At 41.3% G+C, this 15,294-nt stretch overlaps 1 protein-coding gene across 11 annotated transcripts in view; it reads right to left on the bottom strand.

Moving 5' to 3' along the window:
- The window catches only part of DOCK3 (dedicator of cytokinesis 3), a 185,898-nt gene that overhangs the window by 39,927 nt on the left and 130,677 nt on the right, over positions 1–15,294 (bottom strand). For 7 of the 11 annotated variants that reach the window (XM_038149579.1, XM_038149585.1, XM_038149580.1 and 4 more), the window contains exons 24-33: positions 14,037–14,123; positions 11,700–11,892; positions 10,632–10,759; positions 9,530–9,676; positions 7,426–7,524; positions 5,227–5,321; positions 3,640–3,715; positions 2,653–2,753; positions 2,319–2,377; positions 793–941 (exon numbers count right to left, since the gene is read on the bottom strand). In XM_038149579.1, the coding sequence (XP_038005507.1) occupies positions 793–941; positions 2,319–2,377; positions 2,653–2,753; positions 3,640–3,715; positions 5,227–5,321; positions 7,426–7,524; positions 9,530–9,676; positions 10,632–10,759; positions 11,700–11,892; positions 14,037–14,123 (1,134 nt within the window). The remainder of the gene's footprint in view (positions 1–792; positions 942–2,318; positions 2,378–2,652; positions 2,754–3,639; positions 3,716–5,226; positions 5,322–7,425; positions 7,525–9,529; positions 9,677–10,631; positions 10,760–11,699; positions 11,893–14,036; positions 14,124–15,294) is intronic. The other 4 variants (XM_038149590.1, XM_038149591.1, XM_038149584.1 and 1 more) reach the window with 2 other exon arrangements.

Below are 15,294 nucleotides of genomic sequence, written 5' to 3'. Positions count from 1 at the left end.
CACAGGAATTATGATAATTTAATGGTGATTTACTCCTTCAGAGCACTTCTCTGCAGATACTGGCCCCCAGAATTGCCCCAGCACAATGACAATGAAACCCTGTCATCCGAGGATCCAGACCAAACCCATCCTTCATTAGCAATGCTCTGCACTTCAGGGATCTGGTTTGCAGTGGAAAATCTAAGCAATTCTCTGACCAAGACTGGGAAACAATGATGAAGATTTTTCTCCCTGATTTGCAATCAGAGCTCACAGCAGGTAGAAACTGCAGAGCTCTTGTTGGACTTAACCCTTCCCAGAGAGCTGCTGCAATTTCTGAAAATAAAAACAGCTACCAAGTCTGTTTCAAGGCATGGCATTATGATTTAATTATACAATACCACTTCCTAGCTGCAAACTGAAGGCAGAGAAGCAGAGAGCACTGTTTTCACAAAGACTGGCTAAATCTTTACATCTCCATTTTTGCTTCTCAGTCTGACCCATTTAATGGCTGACCAATAATCTAAGTGAAACCACTGGGAGCAGTGATAGCCCAGCACTTACAAAATTCTTTTCCCCATCTGTGATGTGCTGAACACACCCCTCCTCTTGCCCACGTTCACGGGCAATGCAGTTTGCACTGGTTAAACAATCCTGGGGGCCTTGGGAATTAGGTTTTGAATTTTCCGTTTTATATATATTTACATGACATATTCACAGTCAGAAACAGATAAAAAAATACAAAATCCTTGCTTCCAGCTGGACACTGAAGAAGAGAGAGCAAGGAAAGGAAAGCTTGGGGAGTGTCCTCACCTGTTTGAAGTTGCCATTCTTTCTCTGCTCCCAGTCCATCATGTCATGGAAGATTGGGATCATGATATTCCGGACTTCCGGCTGTGGAACAAGCGTAACACCCAGAAAGGGGCCAATCATTCCCGGAATAAAGTGAATCTTGTGCTCACCTGTACAACACAAAACAATTGTAATTAAATAAAAGCCTTTGCTATCTGTCCTCTGAGAAAAGAGGGAATCCTTGCAATAATGACATTTACACAGTAGTAAGCGTGAGCATTACAAAAGCAAACATTCTTTTCCTGAAAAGGAATGAAAAATCAGTATTTGCTTTACATCATTTCTTGCAAAGTCTCTAAGAGCATTTTTAATTTCACTGTGAAAGCCTTCAGCAAAAAATGTCAGTGCATTTTACTTTGCAAAGGAATTCAAATTGTCAAAAGTAACCCAACTAAAACATACTAACTGGGGGAAAAGAGGCCAGGGTACTTCCAATCCATGAAGCTTTTGAAAGGGCTGGTGACAGAGCATGTTTAGATTTCAAGGAACTCCAGAGCTCTTGGTCCCCACTGCTGTCTCCATTTCCTACCTGCCCTTGACTGGGACCAAGAGGATCTTCTGCAGGAGGGAGCTGAGGCACTTTGCTGACAGCCTCTTCTGAGCCACGTACTGCACTATTGCAGAGAGAAACTCAACAAAGCCTGATCTGGAACAGCATCCAGTGATAAATGTCTGCATCTACACATCCAAAACTGGCTTCTCTCTTCTCAGCTGAGTTTGTCCAGTTTGTTTTTCTGGGTATTGGATCTCTGTACCTTGGAGGGCCTTCTGTTTTCCACACAGATCCTTTGAACTGTGACCAGTTCTGGCTGTATCATTTTAGTTGTACAAGACAAAACAGGCTTATTCAGTTTTCTTGCTTCCATAGTCTTCCTGAATGTTGTCTGAACCTTGTCCAGCTGGCCTTTGGTTTATATTTTTTTTGTGTTTTGTTGTTCCTTTCAGCTGTAGAAAGCAGGACTGGGCAAACTGATCTAGAATCAAGTGCACTTAGGGAAAACACTGTGACAGAAATATGGTCCCTCTTCTCTTACTCCAGATTCTTACATATTTTCTCAAAGATTACAAAATCTCCTTTACTCATAGCATTTTACAGGTAGTTCCCCTTCAGCATGGTACATTTGTTGTCTTTGTTTGTTTATTGAATAGCAACTCCTACCTACATTCCTACACATAAAATGTTTGTATTTGGCTTGGTGAATACTTTGCAGACACATTATTAATTTATCCAATCTGACTTTGTCACTCCTTTGCTCTCTTAGTGATTCACCCCTTCTCATATCCCTGTATTTGTGATCTCTATCAGCAAATATTTTGGTTTTTTCCTCTAGAATACAGTGCAGAAGAGAGTTTTGGTGGGAGAAGTGCTTCTCTTCAGAGAAATAAAGGATTCTGTGATGCCACAAAACATTAAAAAAAATTAAAATCTGACAGAAACAGGGTTTTCCTTTGGCTTTGGTTGCCAGATGAGAGAGGGAGAGGCTTACCCAGGTTCTGCCACATGCTGAAGAGCTCATAGGCCATCATCACTCTCATATCACCATACCTGAGAGAGAACAGAGACACAGCTGCCAGGGAACAAAAACTTGCAAGGCAGTGATGTGAAAAAATAATCAAATGGTTAAAAAAAATTGAATTCACATTTATGTCAATGTAAGAATATCAAACAACTTGACTGATCACTGATTGCTGTACTGGGAGATCTAGTTATTCATTTCCCAGGCATTTCCACATCCCAGGTTTCATAATAAATCACAGAGACTTATGGTAGGAAAATAAGGCTCTTTTTTGAGGTGGGAACCCAACAAAACATATCCTTACTTATCCAGAATCTTCTTCCTCTTAGGTGGCGTGGCATTTTCTAGTTGGAGACTCGGCTGGTTTATAAACAAAACTGCCAGGCTGAAATAAGAGTTCCACACCTGTGACAAGCAAAGGAATTTTACAACATTACACTCCAAGAGTAAGTTTTAAAGAAGTGGAGAAAGACAAACTCCTTTTCGTAATTGAGGGGTAACTTCATCATTATATCTCTTACTATGGAGATACAAAATAACTCTTAAAGGCACAAATGGATTATTTAAACCCTGGTAGGAACTGAAATTAAAACCCCCACAAAAGCAATGCCACTGGGTTTTCCTCTTTGCATCAGAGCTCAAGAATGAATAAACTTTGTGACATCAGCAAACTTTTAAATTGTTTTTCTGTAGGTTGAACAGATTTGATAAAATCTGAAGATCTCTCTCAACCAGAGATCAAATTATATCATGAATAGGACCCCTGAAATTTGGTCTGTTTTCCCAAAAATATGAAGCTTTTTCCAGCTTGGTGTGTCCCTAGGTGCATGTCTGGCAGCTCTTCCTTACTAACACTGAACTTGCTGCTCATCTCCAACTGCATCAGACACAGGGATGACACTCCCTAGGACTGTGTTCCTCCAGGTTTTGTGTCAGCAGCCACAGAGACCTCTGGGAGAGGAAGTTCATGAATGCCCCAAGGAAAAGCATTGCCTGAGTTTACATTGCATTATCCATCAGACAGATGCTCCACTGGCCCCATGCTTATGCAATTACTAGCTTCCTTTATGAGGGACTCAATTTTCCTGATTTGATCTCACACTGTATCTGTTCTACTTCCCATCAATTCCACAGCAGATTCCATTCCTGTCCTTTATCAGTTAGGTCATCTTCCTGACAGACACTCCAATAAATGCTGCAAATATCATCAGCTAATGCAGAGGGCAGCTCCTGTTCCTTTGTTACTGCTGGTTTGAAAAGATGTCAGAACATTTTCTGAATCAATTCTTACTTTAAAATCGAAGTCCGTTTCTGTGAAATTCTTATGCAGAGCAGAAGACAAGTATTGAACTGTTGTAACTATGATACTGCAGCCAAAAACAAAGAAAAGAAAACAAAAGAGAACATTTGAATCTGGAATACATCATATAACAGTGGTTGGGGATGCTGGTTTTAGTACAGGTACAGAGAAGTGCATTCTTTGCGTAATCTCTGTGATATTTACACACAAGTCTCTGTTCTTTGCTTCAACGAACAATTGGTACCGATTAATACAAGATTATGAACTTTCACTATTATTGTAACTTTTAGAGTTTACATATGAGCATTTAAAATCCTGTCTATTTTGCATGGCTGGACCATATGACCACCAGGGAAATGGAATAATCCACTCCTTTTCCTCCTGTTCTAAACAAAAAGTTTTTTTCCCCAGAGGAGAGTAACTCAGAAAGTTTGAGCTGTCCTTGTTCTTGTCTATGCAATGGTCCTTTATCTCACTCTCACTCAACTCAAGATATTTGTGAGTATTTTGCTAGTTTTGGATTCTGTGTTATTTTTTGTTGGTGGCTACACACACCTTAGTGAAAGGCAGTGAAGGCACATGATAGATTCAGGAATTAATAAATGGCATGTAGATAAGGCAACAGTAGTATCAAGAGAGGAGCACATCTGATTCACATGCACGCAATACTCCAGTAGCACTGCTAAACATAACTGTCAGACTAAAGCTTTGTGGCAAAAGGATGCCCAAGGGAACAGGTACCCTGCACATCTCAGGGAGCCACCGTTTCAGGTGGATTTCTTTTTTCTTACAGAACTTCATTGAATCTTTACACTTGAATAACTGAAATCCACTTCTTTCACTTCTCATTAGCAGGGTGGACTTGCAGAGCATTCAGCTCAGCTGAGCAGGCAGCCTTTAGGAGCATTTCCGTGGTGTTTCCTCAGAGTGGGAATGCTCCAGCTGTCATTCAGTCAGTGGGAATTCCACAGCTAGTTTAGCTAAGGGAACTAGTGGATCATTCCAGCCACCCTGTGTTCAACACTGCTGCTGATCCAAAGGGCACAGTACTTAACCCAGCAGGAGCAAGAAACTGAGATAAAATGGAGCACGAAAATGGCAGATGACAACTGAGTTGAGAAGGAACTCTGTGTAATGCTTTGGTGTCATGGCTGGGGTTTGCTCCCCCTTTCCCAAAATATCTGAGAGCCTCTCCTTGCCCGGCTACAGAAGGATGTTCATGGGAAACAACAGATTTTCGAGGCAGGGATTCCCTGACAAGGGAGGGAGCAGCTGATAAAGAGCCCTTGGTGTGGGAGCTGGGCTCACCCTGTGTGCTGGAGCTGCTGGGTCACTCAGCCCCTCACCCTCAGGGCAGCTCCTTCAGCTCTGCTTTTAACTCCTGGCTCTGAAAATACTGCTGGAGTTTAACAAACCCACAAACACACAGGTTTGGTCCTGAGTGTTACAACAGCAGAATGGGGACAAGCAATCCAGAATTCCTGTCTTGATCCTCACATCTCAGTCTGAGGAAAAACACTGCCCCCAGGCTTTAACTGCCACAGCATGGCAACATTTTATACATGCTCCTCTACTTACTTGCTGGTGAGCAACCTCATCACCATCCAGTCTCGAGGAAAGACACTCATCTTCATCAGGTTCCGAAACACACAGAAAATCTTCAGGAGGAACTCCTGTCACACAGGGAAAAATACGTAAAAATCAGCAGCAGTTGCAGGTGAATCTATTTTCTTGATTGTAAGAAAGACAAGTAAGCTAAGTGTGCTCTACTTGAGTTTTGTGTTTCAAGGCCATTCACCTGAAAACATGAAAGCAACATGCACTGGAATATGGCTCTGTTCCTTTTGTTTGAGTCTAATATACAATTTCCAGCTTCTTTAAAATCTTCACTTCTACAGGGAGATGAAAATCTTCCCTATGTGCATAACTGTATCTGACTTCTCATATTATCACCCAGAGTTCCAGTGTCAATTTGCAGCTATTTTCAAATATACTGGACTCATAATCACTTTTTAATGCATTCATTTTATTAATTTATCTGTCCAAATTTCTTTGGACTTAACATCACAATTTGAGAACTAATCACACCCCCCAGCCCAATAAAACTCCTACACAGGCTTTCCAAAATAGTAACAGAAAACCCCATTTCTGGCAACACACAGCAGCAAAGAGCTCTTAGACACATTCAGCTGGATGTTTGCTTTCAAAAAAAAAAAATCCCCAAACCTGAAGACATTTCTGGTTCTTGACTACCTGCACCTCCACCTCTGTAGAGAACAACAGCAAAGACCAAACATAACAAGTTGTTGGCCTTGCAAACTATGATTTTATTGTCTTGTTTTCCTTCCAGACAAAATCAAAATAGAAGAGGAATTGGCAGAGCAGGGATTATTCAAAGCCATACTACCACTATGCCTTAATGGAGGATGTCTGATTAATACCTTGGTGTAACTCAGCCCAGAGTAAAGCATTGGAAGCTACTTGAATTTTGGCCTCATTTTACCTGAAGTGTAACAGTGGTAAGTGAATAAAATGCCTTTCCATGCCAGAAGAAGTATTGAAAATATTATAACAGCCATATTTGATGGGAAAATAGAGTAATATATAAAATCTTCAGCCTTTGTGGTACTCTTGGAACATATACTCAGATTATCAGAGATACAACAGTTCTTTTGGGCATAAAGATAAATTTTAGTTCAATGACCTTTCCACAAGTCTGACATAAGAACTATAGTTTAGATTGCTTTTAAAATATCTATTAAAATTTATTATGAATTAATTTACCAAATCATTTTCCTGTGAGCAATTTCAAAGTTATCAGAAAGGCAGCAATCTCACATAACTATCAACCTGAGATACACTGAACACTGCAACCTAAAGATAAGAATTTTATCATCCCAAATTCATCTCCCTGATTTATTCAGCTTCTCTATATGCACACAAAATATTTAAAAGCTGAAGGTCTATCCAGAAAGGACTTCTCACTGCTTCTCCATTTCATTTGTTAAGGTAACAGAACATTGTTAAGGTAACATTACATTGTTCTTATTGTGCATATTTGAGTGCCATGCTAAACAAAATCATTTTATATAAAAGCTTGTCTTTATTTATAGGATTAGTCTGCCTTTTAAACAGGCTGTTGCTGGAGATACTCCTCTTCCCCACTGCAGCTGAGTTAAGAAGTTCTGCTGGTATGAGATGTGAGATGTGCCACTTCAAAATGTCAGAGGTCTGTGCCTCTCACCAACCCCTGCTGTTCATGGAGAGCCATAATTCAAGCTGATGTTCACAAAGAGCATGCAGCAAGTGGAGTGCTAAGGTTACAGCTTTCCCAAAAAACATTTCATCTGCTAGAGACATTTGTAACCCCCAAAAGGCTTGAAATTCTCTTCTGGCATAAAATCAATACCCTTTGTAAGAAAGCTCCAGTGCATACTGAACATGTAGCAAAATGCTATACAACAACTGACTTCACATTCACAGGATTGAAAAGCCCTGTTCTTCTGCATGTGTTTTATACGTAACAATTACAATATCCTTTATGTCCAACAACATCTATTCTTGGACTTTATTTGCTGTTATAAAGATAATTCAGTGCCCTGTGGTCTTAAATGTGTTTTTGCAACACTACACCAATGATTGTAAAAGTGAAAGGGAGGTCCCTGAACAGAGTGCCAGTGGATAGGAATGATTAACAGGGCAAGTGATGCTGGAGGGATTCCCCTCTGCTCTCCCATTCTGAGGGAATCACCCTGCAAACATCACATCATTTTGTACCTTCAGTTCATCCTTGCTTTGGAAGTTGTCCAGTAAGTGCTGGAAGTGAGTGTCTGACATCTGACGAAGCAAAGATAAAAGGCAGGAGACATATTCTCCCTGTTGACCAAATGAGAAACTCTTTCATTCAGACAATCTGAAATCTCACAGATACAAAGCTTAACCCGGGGGAAGGTATAAAGGGAGGGGTCTGAAATGGCCCCAATGCCTATGAGGGGAAGCTGACATGCACAGAGATTGAAAGTACTGCAGGCTAACAGTTCCTGAGTTGCTGTTAATAGAGATACACCTCCAGGAGGCTCCTCCACAGATGCCAGTTTTAAAGATATTTTAATCAAAGTTGTAGTCTAAACAAAAATAATTTAAAATTATTAATAAAGACATTAACAAGTCCCCCTCCAAGCATGCAGGTTTTGACAATACCTTTTTCAGGTACTTGATACACAGTGTGTGTCAGAGGTGTGACTGCAGCTCATGCCAATAGACCAGCAATTATTTGAACTAAGTGACTCTGACCAGTAAAGCAGTGACAGCTTGGGATCAGGCTGGGCTACAGAAGGTGTCTGGAAGCTTGTAAATATATGGCTTATTAGTGTTCACCAAGTTCTGTGCTGTCAAAGCTCCATTACTGACAGATCTGCAGTCAGATTTCCTGAGCACAGCCTGGATAAGCTACATGAGCAACAATAACATTTCTGTAATTTTGCAAAGCAGATGCACCCTAACCAGTTACCACAGCATCCCAAAGTGTTTTCCAAAGAGGAGCTCCCCCATTTTACAAATCTGAAAGCAAAGCACAGAGAAGTTAAGCAATCTGTCCAAGAGAACAAGCAAAGTGGTGCCAAAAACATCAGGACTGGGTCTGTTGACTGCCAGTCTCTTGCACAACACTATTTTTTTTTTTCTACAACAGAGATACTAATTTGAAAAATGCACAAATCTATGCCATATCTAATAAGAATCCATACATCACTGTGCTGTGAAATGTAAATTGAGGAGCAAATACAAGGGACTGTGCCTTCCATTTTACTGTTACTCTTAAATGGCTCAAGCATCTACCCAGAAGCTTTGATACAGGTTGTTGCAAGAAACTTTCCAGGGCTGAACTTCACTAGGAAGAAAGATGTGCTCTTCTGTGTGGGCTGGCATGTGGGAAACAGCAGTAAGTCAAATGGCAGCAGTAAAAGGAAACTGAGATATTACTGGACATTTATAAGCCAGTCCCTTTTTCTTCTGTATCAAAGCACATCTTGTTAACTGTGAACTAACAAGGAAAGATCCAACCTTCTCTCTTGTGTGAGAAGTGCACCTTAGTGCACATCTGCCTCCAGCAGCACTGCTAACGTTTCAGCCATTTGCTAAAAAAACAAGTCTAAAAAAAGGATGTTCTGAACAGCAGCTTAACATCCTACATTGTGCAAAAGCTGCATTAGAAACTCCGACAAACAAAAATAGGCTAAAATAGGCTAGAATAGAAAAGGGCAGAAATCCAGGAAAGAAGAAGGCTGAACAGCAAAATTTTATTTTTCTTCTCTTCCACTGCATGTTAAAGAAAAATTCCTTCCCTATGGCTAAGGCTGGCAGCCTGAGTAAAGTGGTGGCTTCTCCCACCAAGCTCAACTTGGCTCATTTGACTTAGCATCTCTTAATTTCTTTTGAAAAAGCATGTTGTATTTCATTTAATCAGTGACCCTGGACAGAAGCTCTCCAGGGTGTTAAGTAAAGGGATTTAACCACAGAGCACTGTCATATCCTCAGCTTTGAGGATCACAGCCTGATATTATAGCCCTTGGTTATACCACCTTAGGGGTGAAGCCCCAGGCAGCTCCCTAGTACCTCAGATCTTAATCAATAACTCTCAATTACAGCTGCAAAGACGAACAAGAAAATAATCTGGAAAGCCACTAAAGCTTCCTGAGCTCCACTGCTTTCTGCAGCCCTCACTAGTGCAGGGAGGAAGGAATGGGTTTGTGGCTTATTAAGGGAAAGAGACAAAGCCCTGGGAATTCATGCAGCAGAGATGATGATGAGGTGCCAGTGGTGGTGAGGGACTGAACCAGAGGTTAGAGAAGCAGGAAATAGAAACTGATTGTTAGTTACTAACAGTGATTTCTGCTGTGCACTGCGGGCAGCGCTGCCCTCTTACCGCCTCCTGAGACTGCGATTTACTCATGATTGTGAGCAGAGTTTGTAACAGCACGTCCAGGAGGCTCTCCACCATCATCTCAACCTCCTCCACGACATCTCCCTCCTACAGCAAGTGGTGAGCAAACAGACAGTTAGGAACTGGAGAGATGGAATGGTAAAGACAGCTCTGCTGAGGGAGCCATACCACAGGCTCCCTGGGACACAGAGCTCTGTAACAGGCTCACAGAAGTACAATCAAATTCCTCATTGGTCCCAGATCCTATTGTTCTGTCAGAGTGTGCCTGTGTTACCTGAACAGTCTCTGATGGAAGCATTCAGGGTCACAGCCATAAAGGTTAGTCTATAATCAAAAGTCTAGAACACAACAGGTGCAGATTATGTTCAGGAACCTTTACTCCATGCCAGTATTATTTTAGCTTATTTCCATGATGCCTTTCATCTCATTCCTTTCACACAGAACCATGACTTGTAATTGGAAATACACATTGGTATGAATTATATTTAGCACCATGAGCTTCCTACTTTAGTCAGGTGGGGAAACTTCACCACCCCCTCTTTGTGAGCATTGCTTTACATGATCTAGTTACCATTTGAGATCAGAGTATTATGACCGTCAAAGCTGGGTGTTGAAACTCAGCAGCAATTTCCAGAAGTAAGTCAGAATTCATTGATTGGATAATTTTAGAGTATTCTTTTAATGTGAACCACAAAGTGCTAGTTACTGTCTCTTGCAGAACTACGAGTCCTTGAGCTGTGTAGAACTTTTAAACTCCGCTGTCATCCAAGTTCTGGGCTTGCATGAAGAAAATTAAACAGTGTCAAAGCTGGTGAGGGTGTATGTGATTCCCCCCTCCTAACAGCAAGCACACTGTGTAATCAGGATGCTGTGAGTCACACACAGAGCCAGACCCTCATTTCAGATGTTCTCCTGCCAACAGCACAATCTTGTTTTTAAAAGGTTCTTTGAAAAACCTGTATTAACCTATAAAAATGTCTCACTCTTCATTTTACTAAATCAGACCTGCAAAGAAAAAATTAAAATCACGTAGCAGATTTACCAAAGAACTGGTCTTGATTATGGAGAAGATACTACTGAGGATCCCAGAGCAGATAAGCAGCTCCTTCTGCTGTCGTAGGTGAAGGTGAATGTGGTGAAGGACCACAGGCAGCAGGATGCGCCGGGACTCTGAATGAAGGAAAATTGTTACGAATGTAAGGGAAGAAAATATTTACAAACAATTGCAATGGATGGTTTTGACAAAATTCTGTGGTGTTATCATTCTCACCTTGTACTGAGTACAATAATTTAAGTGCACCAACTTGAGGTCCTTACTACAGGAAAGAGAAACCCAATGGAGCTTTCCATCTTCCACTTTACCTTCATAATTTCTTTCATCCAGACCTCCATGTATGAAATACACTCACAGTTTTCAGCCATTTTCCACTGAGTTCTTGAAGATTTTAAAAAATTATATTTTAAAGTATATGTAAGCAATAATATAGGTATATTTAAGTAAAATTTTAAAAATTAAATAGTTACTAAAGTGTTGAGCTAAAGAAATACTAAAGTTACAACATAAAGATTAAAGATACTTTAAAGGAATGTGGTGGGTTTCTCACACGACTATCCCCCCTGCTTCTCAGGCATAAGCTGGCTGGAAAGGAGCTTTTCTTCCTGTCCATGGTCAGAGCAATGTAAAGTGTAAAGTGAGATTTGGCAGTTTTAATAATTAACTAATTTTTTAAATGTATGTTATTCAACCTTTAGTATCTACGATTTATCTGTGATGGATTTATAAACATTTCCTACCACAGTGAAACTTGTAAAGCATTTGTATTGAACCGAGTTAACAGAATTACTGAATATTCTGAGTTGGGATAAACAAGGATCATGGAATCCAACTCTGAAGTGAAAGTCCTTGGGAAAAGAGGGATCAAACCCACAATGTTGGCTTTATTGCCACCTTATTCCAACCAACCAAGCGAATGAATACATTTATCAATGACACTGCCAAGAGAAACAGTTACCAACATTACTGGCATCCAGCAGGGAATTACTGACAGCAGAGCCACTGCAAAAGCACCCGAGGTGCTGCTGCCCTCAGCAGGCCTGAGCCCCGGCTCACCTGAGAAGGAGAAGAGGCGGCTGTCGACCGTGCGGGCGATGGACTGCAGCTTGACCACGTCCATGGACTGGCCGATGTGCACCGTGCTGGGCATGCTGCCCAGCGTGCCCCGCACGAACTCCGCCACCTCCTGCACCGTGAACATCTGCAGCAGCTCGTCGAAGATGGCGGGGAACGAGTTCAGCAGGGCAGCCTGCGGGGACAGGAGCCAGCTCAGCACCTGCAGCTCCCGACCTGCAGCTCAGTGCAGTGAGGTGGGAACGACAGCAACACCGAACGAAGGGTCTGCACAAAGCTACTACGGACTGCGCTATGGCCGGTGGTCATGGTTTGTGGTACCTGGAGCTCAGAGTGAACAAGTCACATGTAGCACAAAAAAACTAATGCTGCTGCAGTAGTGAATCTTAGGATAAGTAGAGCACATAGATATGGCTTCAAAAAGCCGTATTTTAGGAGACAGCTTATAAAACAGAAGAAAAATTGAGACATCAGCCAAGATAGTCCATTTTTGTTGATTTACTTTTTTCAGTTAATACAACACTTGCTTCTGATTAGAGAGTTCTATACCAATTGTTTATACTAAGCAACTACCTAAGACAGTTAAAACTCTTCAGAAAATATTCTGAAGAACCTCCTGACAGACCCTTAACCAGCTCTGCCATGTGACATTCCAGGATTTCTGCAGCAGGGGTGGGGTGTGAGTCCACGTGAAAGAGACATCACATCATGCGAGTGTGCATGTGATTCTTGCAGTAACACATATTTCCAGTAAGCTGGAGCTATCCTTGAAAGTTCTTCTTGAAGTGCAGAAATGGTCCAGCACAACAGCAATAAAAATCCCTTCACGTCTTATTTCCTATTCTTCAGTTAATTTTTTTCACAAGTGTAGAAAATTCCATGCATCACCCTATGCTCAAGTTCTGCACACTTGGTGTCCTATCAAACAACTGCCACCACCTCTAATGTCTTAAAATTCTTCCCTTCCTCCACATCCCAACCAAGCTTCACACCTGCTTCCTCATTGTAACTATTTTAATTCCTAGATGGTTGCTTTCTTGAGCCAGCTTCACCTCCACTCCTCCATTCCTGCCATTCCCACCTCCTTTCCCTGAAGCTCTCCGCACAAACCCCTCAGTGATTTCCTGCACAAGTTCAGATTTACCAGGCTTCACTGCAGATCTCTGTTCAGCTTTGTCCTTCCAGAGTCTCAGCACTGTCAGTATTTCCTTCTCCTCAGAGATTTTTTGTTTTCTCATCGCATAAACATTTCTTTATCTCCTCCATACTGACACGACTCTCCTAATCTATATAATCCCAGCCTCCTTCTTTGCCAAGTCTTTTTTCCTTCAACAGTGAAATCTATTTAAAAGTATTTGAGCAAAATCAAGTTATTTTTACAACTAACGTGGTAGAGGTCATTAAATTATTCTGAACATAAATTTACCTCCTTCTTCCACTCGTTCTCTCTCAAAATCTTGGTTTTTTTTACAATCAATTCAGATTACACAAACCCCCACAAGGCCTCCTGGGTGTTGTCACCTATTGTTCCTGCATACCTACAATGTACTAACAAAAAAATAAGTATAAATTGTTTCAGTAGCTCCTGGTACTCTTGGAAGGCAGTAACAGCCACAAATCCAGACACTGTCTTTATCTTTGGGATAATACAAGTGAAATTACAATATTGGCCCAACAAATCCTTACAGGAGTTTTCCTAAACTTTCTGTTACTTTTAAAGCAGAAGGATTTCTGTGTAACCCCTAGCAATCCAAGGCATGGGATCTCTTCAGGAAGATTTGGAGCTGTCCTGAGACGACATCATTTCAACAGTTCCTTGAAGGGTCCCATTATTGCTCAACACCCTAAAATATGCTGGAACATTACTCATGTCAAACTAATTGCCTAGGAGGAAGGAAATCAGTTTTACTCTCATTGCTGGAAAAAACTGAGATGCTGAGATCTCTCAAATATCCTGGAGAAGAGGACAAGCGTGAGGGAAATTATATTTGCCAGGGCCTCGAGCATTTCTGTGGGTATTTAACTATTGTCCAGATTTCCAGAACTAATAATCAAATAAGAAACAAATGCTTGGCTCCCCTGAACAATTTGACTTATACAATCTTGTGTACACCCTCAGTAGTGTTTTTTTGATGTGTGGATGCCATAAACTGGTCCATGAATAACTGAAATATTCCACATCTCCAAGTTTTAAAGTACTGGCCACTTAAACATCAAACTCTAGTCTATATGCAGGAAAAGTGTTTGGGGTGGGGAAAGGAGATTATCTGGGAACATCCACAATGAAACACTTGAGCAGTCCTGGGGATCATTACTTACAGAATTAAATGTCGGCCTTGTTGTGCCCGCACATTTTTGGGGGGCACCTGTCCCGGCTCCGCTCGCCTGCCCTCCAGGCTGGGGGGCCTACGGGGCAATGGGATCAGGGGGCAACACAGTGGCAAGGGGGAAACAAAAAGTAAACTTTTCAAAGATTCAACAAGGACAGGCTTTACAAATTACAAAAGTCCAAAGTAAGAAATACCATAGTGAGAGAAAGGAGGAAAAAAATTAAGAAGAGAAACAAAGGAGAAAAGGAAAATCCCCCATCCTCAAAGCGACTCTCCCTCTCTGTTTGGAACCAACGCAACTGGAAAATATTCAGCAGATACTGTTTCCATTCACCATCGCTTTGTCTGCAAAATTCTGTGCAATGATTTCTCTTGTTCCTGGCTCATCTTATTATACCCACTAATGGGTGATTAAATAAAACATTAGAGCAGCTGTTCTCAAATCTTTCAGAGCAGCTCCTTAAGAAAGGGATCACTCCACTGGCAGCTTCCTGAACCAGCAGAGTCACTGCTTGGCTGCAATGTTCACAGCAGCTGCTTCTTTTGCAAAATACAGCAGGTGTTCCAAACACCTGTAATTGTGCATTAGTGACTACAAACCACCTTCACGTTAACCAGGGAGCTCTGGGTGCTCCATTCTGACATTCTCTGAGCACAGGCATCAAACAGCATGTTTGACATTTAAAATTTAAATGCAGCAGTATGTAATGCAGTACAGAGGCCATTAAAACCGAGCCCAAAACTCAGCAGCATCCTTACGTACTTGGAGTATTGTCTTCAGCCCACATGGAATCTTCATGAAGTCCCCTGGGCCACATTTAATGATGCATTAAATATGAGTATGGGCATCACAACATGTTTGTGGTCAGGCTGCACATGATTCTGACTGTAATTTTAGCACATGCTGGAATTGTTTACCTGAGTACAAATACATCAGTTGAACTTCTCCCTGTGATGCTGCTGTGACCATAAGTATTGATTTGAAGTATATAATGAAAGATTTAGAAATTCTTGAGGGCCAACTGTTGCATACAAGTAGAGATATTATAAAAGAAAGGCCTTATAAAATCAGGCCTTGCTCTGTTAAATTACCAGCTGGCCTGTTATTTCTTCTAAGTGCAGCTAGCTAACTTCCCATGTGAAAAATCATAAGAATCAAAGCAGTTAACACAACAAGCTATTCTGGTAAGAAAACCATTTGCACCTGTTCTAAACAAGAATCTGTCTCATAAGAATCAGTGAAGAAA

Source organism: Motacilla alba, chromosome 12, assembly GCF_015832195.1.
Source record: "Motacilla alba alba isolate MOTALB_02 chromosome 12, Motacilla_alba_V1.0_pri, whole genome shotgun sequence".
Lineage (NCBI taxonomy): Eukaryota > Metazoa > Chordata > Aves > Passeriformes > Motacillidae > Motacilla > Motacilla alba.
The sequence above is the reverse complement of the archived record's forward strand: the minus strand, read 5'-3'. Positions and strand labels throughout refer to the sequence as shown.